Source organism: Limulus polyphemus, unplaced genomic scaffold (assembly GCF_000517525.1).
Source record: "Limulus polyphemus unplaced genomic scaffold, Limulus_polyphemus-2.1.2 Scaffold10338, whole genome shotgun sequence".
Classification (NCBI taxonomy): Eukaryota; Metazoa; Arthropoda; class Merostomata; order Xiphosura; family Limulidae; genus Limulus; species Limulus polyphemus.
The window spans coordinates 12635-20214 of record NW_013675948.1 but is presented as its reverse complement, the minus strand read 5'-3'; the positions used below and the strand labels follow the sequence as shown (position 1 = coordinate 20214).

The 7580-nt window shown below is 35.7% G+C and overlaps 1 protein-coding gene across 1 annotated transcript; it reads left to right on the top strand.

Annotated features, from left to right (window-relative positions):
• Nucleotides 1-2197: 2197 nt before the first annotated feature.
• On the top strand, nt 2198-4001 carry LOC106476344 (E3 ubiquitin-protein ligase rnf146-like; the record flags this gene model as incomplete). The annotated part of the gene is made up of 3 exons (XM_013937002.2): nt 2198-2414; nt 2858-3033; nt 3260-4001. Coding segments are annotated over 3 exons (1006 nt in total), but the record flags the coding sequence as incomplete, so codon positions are not given.
• Nucleotides 4002-7580: the final 3579 nt, after the last annotated feature.

Genomic DNA, 7580 nt, shown 5'->3' with positions numbered 1-7580 from the left:
AATTTTTGTTCAATAAAAATCTTTCAAATGCAACTGCAGCTTTTTTTCCCCAAAACTTTGTCTTCAAAATAAGGGTGCGAGTTATTTAGCAATCTGTTATATGGGAGTATTCTGATTAGTTGGAATAGTCGGAGAAACTATTTCGATTAGGTGATTATTTTCGTGAAGCTGAACAAACTTTAAAGTTTTGGACAACATGGGGACCTATTGGTCCATCTCGGCTGTTCCATTCTCTAAACTAAACTAAAACTATTAATAAATAAATGTTTTAAAAAAAGGAACATCTTAAAGCCAGTCCTTATCATTCATGTCAAGCTTTCTCTTAACCTCACTTAAATTTACTGCCCCCACAACATCCAAAGGCCAACCACCCTGTTGGAAAAATAAAACTTTCTTAGCTGAAGATGACTCCTTCCCTGCCAAAATTTATACTTGTGTCCCCTAGTCCTACTATTCTCATTGTTAAATATATAAAAAGAGGATACATCAACACTATCAATTCCCTTTACGATCTTTAAATTGTGTACTTATTGGAGGGGTGGTGAATATATCAGAGAAGAGGGGATGCCTGGAGAAAAATATTTTTTTATTGACTTAAGAACTTAAAACCAATATAACCCCTCCATCCCAGGCAACAATCTAGTAACTTGGAGTAATTGAAAACAGTAATGAGAAATCATAATGGTGAAGTTTTGATTACTTCAAGAATTGGAGTAATTGAAAACGGAAATAATCAGAAACATTAATTTTGATTGGTTGATTATTTCATTGACATTAACAAAATTTAATTGATGCTCGTAAGTTATTGATTATATTGAGTTATTTTCCCAGCTTTAGCCAGCACAACTGATATTTGTGCTGATATAAGTAAACCTCTGTGCTTATTTCAGTTTTTTTCACTTCTACTTTGATGCGTATTCTGGGAGCTTCTTCGTTTCGTGAAATTATTTGTGTTATAGTTTTGTTGACTTCTATTCAAAGTCCATAGATTTTGTGGAGTTAAATAGCAAGGATGAAATATTTCAGGAAGTGATTTGGGATGGAGAATCACAAGCTTTTAGTTACTGTTAACCACTAATGATGAATGGTTGTAGGACTGGAAGTACAAGAACATTTAGGGTCACGGTTTTCATGACCTTGAATAAAACAAAAAACAGTGGAAAGAACGAATAAAATTAAATCAATAAGCTAAAACAAAAAGGATGAAATGAAATTGTCATACGTTTGTGTAGGTGTTCAAATATATAGTAAGTCTTTATACAGTATGATTATAAATCACTGTCATGCGTTTGTGTAGGTGTTCAAATATATTGTCTTTATACAGTATGATTATAAATCACTGTCATACGTTTGTGTAGGTGTTCAAATATATTGTCTTTATACAGTATGATTATAAATCACTGTCATACGTTTGTGTAGGTGTTCAAATATATTGTCTTTATACAGTATGATTATAAATCACTGTCATGCGTTTGTGTAGGTGTTCAAATATATTGTAAGTATTTATACAGTATGATTATAAATCACTGTCATACCTTTGTGTAGGTGTTCGAATATATTGTAAGTCTTTATACAGTATGATTATAAATCACTGTCATACCTTTGTGTAGGTGTTCGAATATATTGTAAGTCTTTATACAGTATGATTATAAATCACTGTCATACCTTTGTGTAGGTGTTCGAATATATTGTAAGTCTTTATACAGTATGATTATAAATCATGTTGTTACTTTGGTATGATTGAGTTATTCGATGAATGTCTGTGTAAATGTAATCAAGTGTTTAGTGGATAAAATAAAATACATAAAAAAAATCATTTCATTAGGCTGTATCAATTTTTTGTAGAAGTTTATTTTTCCACTGTTGTTGTTCTCTGTAGACAATGGTACATTATTTAACGTCATTGAAAAATTATCATTCATTCAATAATGAAAAAGCACATAAACAATAAAACTGACTTATTAACTGAAAATTAAAGAGTAGGTTTAAGTTTTTACTCAGTGCTCAAGGACAGCCTTGAAGGATCAACTAGTCCCTCGTTATCCTTATGTATCGTTCTTATATTTAATGTTGGTACTTTTATATTAATAATAACCTCCCCCCCCCCCATCCACTCTGTATACATCCTGCGTGGAAGACGGTACACATCGTACATCTCTGTTAACCACTAACCAATATAAACAAAAACCTTTTGTAGTTGCCACACAGTCACAGTTCCTGTTGTCACTAAAAGAATATTTGATGTCTTTGTTTACGTAGACTCTTCTGTGGACCAGAAATTGGAAACGTTTGAATGCGCTATCTGTCTCCAGTCTTGCATACATCCTGTGAAGCTCCCATGTCAACATATTTTCTGTTTTCTCTGTGTTAAAGGTGTAGCAAACCAAAGCAAAAGATGTGCAATGTGTCGCCAGGTGAGTGTTAAACTACAGGTGTTAATCTTACCAAAATTTACGTTAACCATGTAATTTGTATTTAGAAGAAATAAGTGATAACCCTGTATAACCCTTTTTTTTTGACAACTAGTGACTAAAGTATGTGTGAGTATTTTAATTATTGATTTTATTATATTGTAAATATAATAAAAAGATAATAAAAATATTAAATATGCATTTTTATACTTGTTTTTAATATGATAAGATTAATTTATTATGTGTATTTTCTTTTCCTCGTGTGTAAATGTGTATAAAGATACCACAGCACCGAACTTGTTTTCGTACGTATATTCTGTCACTTTATATTCGTCAGTAAAAATGTCTAAAAGTTTTTATTCCTGGAAGTAGTTACATGTGATGTATCTCTCCTGATCAGTATCAGATGGTTTCTGTCGTCTCTAACTTTTCACTGGGCTTTTCAGGAGATACCACCAAGTTTTCTGGAAACTCCAACATTGCTTTCGGTTCAAGACCTTGAAAATGAACTTGTGTTCGAAGATGGTTACCAGTGGTTCTACGAAGGACGTAATGGCTGGTGGCAGTTCGATTCAAGGACCAGTGTGGATCTGGAAACTGCTTTTAAAGGGGGAGAAACTAGGTAACTTGGCTTTTGTTTAAAACAAAATATGCTCCAGTATAAGTAATCATGTTTATAATTTTTTCTGGTTTTGAAAACCAACAAAATTATTTTTTCACACAAAGCTACTTCCGTTTCGTTACCGATGGAAACAGAAGTGTTTACTTTCAATGTACAATATTAACTACTTTTGATACACTGATTTACATGTATATAGCTGAAAAATTCCTTTTTACCCTTTATGCAGGTGTGAAGTTTTAATTGCTGGTTTCTTGTACATTGTGGACTTTGAGCACATGATTCAAATGAGGCGCAGCGATCCCTCTCGTCGAAGAAGAATTAAACGAGACTTTTCTACGATCCCCAAGAAAGGAATTGCGGGGATTCGTCTCCCACCCGTCGAACGTACCGCTACAGATGACGAGATTGCAGAAACTGAAAATTCTGTCACGATTGAAAATGCATCAGACTTTCCGATCAGTTGGGCAGAAGTGGCAGTAGAAGTTACGGCCGTGGCTCTTGTTCGTAGTCAACAGAGGCAAGCTGATAGACGACCTAAAAACACTTCTATACCAACAACACCAACAAACACTCCACAGACACCGGGACTTAGTCCTGGTAATCAGAGCAGTGAAAATAGTGTTCCTTCCTCTCCCGGTCGATCCGACCAAGACCTTGAGCACTCTTTGGCTGAAGCCATACATAATCTCAGAGTTAACGGCACAGCCGGTGCCGGTCAGAACCAGCCAACGGTGATTGTGACTTCCCAGAGAAATGCAAGACCAACTGTTGTCAGACCTCACAGAACACTTAGTGAGGGAACTCTAACAGGAAACTTGGCTGAAGAAGAAACACTTTGATATTAGTTGTGTCTTGAACAAATGATTAACCCAAAATCTCATAGCGTGTAGCTTTGTCTCAGTTCTGAAATCGTATTTCTTTCTTCTTTTTGTGGTTCTAATGGGGAATAAACTAGTCCGTAAACAGCATGCAGGTGTCCAGTATAAATATTTAAAGTGTACACAATGATCTGTTCTGTTGATTATAGATTTACTTAAGCCAAAAGCTGTTTATTTGAGGTTTGTATAGACAACTGAGATGAGTAAGATAATCACTTCTATATGAAGAACTAGCAGTCAAGAAAGTAAAGTAAATGCCGATTTTATTACTTGCGAGTGCATTGTTCTTGCTTTTGGAAGAGATGAGAAGAATCTTGAATGTTGTATCTACTTCATTGTTGTTTTTGTTACATCTCTCTGTTCTGACAAACAGTATCATAGAATCAGTCTTAATAATCCATCTTTTCGTCTCCCCTATAGCAAACTCTGTCCTGGTATTTGGATATATCATTTCCATTTTTGTGAGCTTGTTTTATTCTAACATTAGCTCTTCAGTTACTACTTTTCTTTCTTTCTCTTTTCCTCAGTTTTTTTTTGCCAGGCACTGCTTTGTTGTATGGTATTGTCGGTTTGTAGACGAAACGCTTCGAACGTGACGTAGCCGACCACCTGTAACATGTTATACGTATGAACTGATGTTCGACTTCTATAATACTTCAAGGATCTTGTCTTGTATAAAATATTACAGATCTTGACCTATATAATACTTTATGGACCTTGACCTGTACAATAATTTGTGAACCTTCACTTGGATAATACCTTTCTGATTTTGACCTTTATAATATTCTTAGGACTTTGACTTGTATAATATCCGAATGGTTGTTGACATGTCACGATACGTTACTGATCTTGACTTGTCACGATACGTTACTGATCTTGACTTGTTACAATACTGTACAAGCTTTAGCCTGTATAATATCTTACCGACCTTGATCATTCACTATATATGGTCATCTTGTGAACTATGAACTTGGCTATTTGTTGACCACCATCACCAGGATGTATTAGTTTTTAGCTGTGATCTTTATTTTCTTCTAATAAACATGCATCCCAAGTCAGCATTACAGTTTTTTTGTGAATCCAAATGTTTTGTTTTCTCTACGAGGACAAGCTAATAGTTTGGATGTCACTAACTCATCGTTTTCCACATCACAGTCCGACTTGGCAGTAATATTTACTACTTTAATTTGAGACTGCCAAGTAGTTCCTGGAGTTATGTGGTTATGACTCCACAGACTCATTCCGGGTTCTACAACTGAAGAATTTCGGTATTCTCATTGACAAGTTATACCAATGGATGCCCCATTTATCTTCTGAATGTCGACAATAACTGCAGTGTCAGTATTGTAGTAGGTTTTGTCGGAATATTGGCTACGTACAGATGTCAGAAGTTACTACCGGGTTCTGTTAGCAATTGTCTACATTTGATTTTGTATCAATGTTGTAATCTCCTGTGCTCATCCTTCTTGAAGCAGTTAATTTTTTTCTTTGGAACATGTCAATTAAGGACAGACTCAAGATCTCATGTTTCACCAAAGTGATACTGAATTTTATTTTATCTTAACTCTGTATCGGTTAATTACGGTCAGTGAGGCTGATATCTTTTGAAACTCTCATTAATATTTTAACATAAACACTGATAAAGAACATAAAACTTTTAGAATTCCAGTATTGACTTTGTATGGATTTTCAATCTTGTCAGAAATGAAAAGGATCTTTCCAGCTGTTCTGCCCTCCCTCTCAACAGTGGCTCAGCAGTAAAAACTGGAGTTTGATACCCGTTGTGCACAGCACGGATAGCCCATTGTGTAGATTTGTAGATGTTTGTTTCACATAACCAAAGACTTTCAGTAAACATGCTTGTATCACTCACAGAAAACTCGACTGGTTCTGCCATTGTTTTGAAGTAAATAAAACGTTTACACGACATCTTGTAAACGCTGAAAGTCCACCATTAGCATGACGTATTACAAACCTGTGATGCGACAGAAACATTTTGAAAACATAACCATAAATACATACTTCTTCAACTTAAAACCACGTTTGGTTTTCTAATACTAGAATTGTTATTTCAATTGTAAACATCCCTCAAATGATGATGTTTTTGTATGAAATTTGTGTTAAATATATATGTACATACATACACACACACACACGTTCATATTAATGTCTTAGAATGTGAGAAGCCTGGTTGTTATATGATACGATATCCAACTTTAGGCCTTAAAATAGATACAGTTTGTGTGGTAGTCAGCGTGCTGGTGTTGGTTCGTATTTCTTATGTGTTTTGTTTAATATGTTGGTGGTGCTTAAGACCGAAGAAATAGAATTCCTATGTTGTATTGATTTTATTTTTTCAGTCTTCAGCATCAGCTTTTAGATCCTATTTGAATATATTGATGATGATCAAATATATATTTCATGGAAAACTTCAATTAGTCAACATTTTAATGTATTTTGATATGTTTATTATGTACAGACATAAAAGCCGATGCATGAAAAATTTTGGGTATTTCTTGCAGTAAATTTTTAACCTATTGTTTGTTGAGTAGCGGATGTACCAGTATCAATTTATTGATAAAATAAAAATTCTAATAAAGTAGACACAAAAATTTGTGTAACTAATACGGTAGTAGTATATACGGTGAGCGTATTATTTTGTTTATAATTTTCATATCTTGGGCACATCAAAGTCCAGGGAGGGGCAAAGTAGTGTGAAATTGTGAATTCAATAACAAACTCGTAGGCCCGGCATGGCTAGGTGGTTAGGACGCTCGACTCGAAATCGGCGAGTCGCTGGTTCGAATCCCCATCACACCAAACATGCTCGCCTTTTCATCCGTGAGGGCGTTATAATGTGACGATCAATCCCACTATTCGTTGGTAAAAGAGTAGCTCAAAAGTTGGCGGTGGGTGATGATGACTAGCTGCCTTCCCTCTAGTCTTACACTGCTAAATTAGGGATGGCTAGCGCAGATAGCCCTCGTGTAGTTTTGCACGAAATTCAAAACAAACAAACTCATATAGGTGTGCTCAATGAATAAAGAAAGAATTATGTGACCCCTCTAAACCTCCCCCCCCCTTATGTGAACACATGCGCGTCCATCGTTCGTGACCAAACTACTTACGATTGCCCACCTGTACTCTCCCTCAGTGTGGTCTGGTCAGTGGTAAGTTCGACTCACAACATTAAAATCTGGGGTTTGATGCCATCCCTGGTGTGGGTAACTTGGGTAGTTTCTTGTTACAGTATGTCATCAGAAGCTGAGTCTAAGCCTCATCCAGTCTTTAAAAAGTTATTTTGGTAACGTTTACAGAATTGGAAATATTTATAGCTTCGTGCAACTAAAGGCCTGAATCCCAGTGGTTTTTGGTGGTTCAAAATCCTGCAGTAGGCATGGGTTGTTAGTACTAGCTAGGTACAAATTGATTTTACCTCTTTTACCCTCCCCCCACCTTTGTTGTTTTCAAACATTCCTATTAAATCTATAAAGTATAGATATCTTGTCCAGCTACTACCTCATCCTTCTCCCCCTCATATCGACCATAGTCCCATCGGGTGGGTAGCCCAATCAGCAACTATATAGGACGAGCATGTTTGGTGATGGGGGATTCGAACTCGTGACCCTCAGATTGAGAGTCAAATGCCATAACCATCAGGTGGCACCA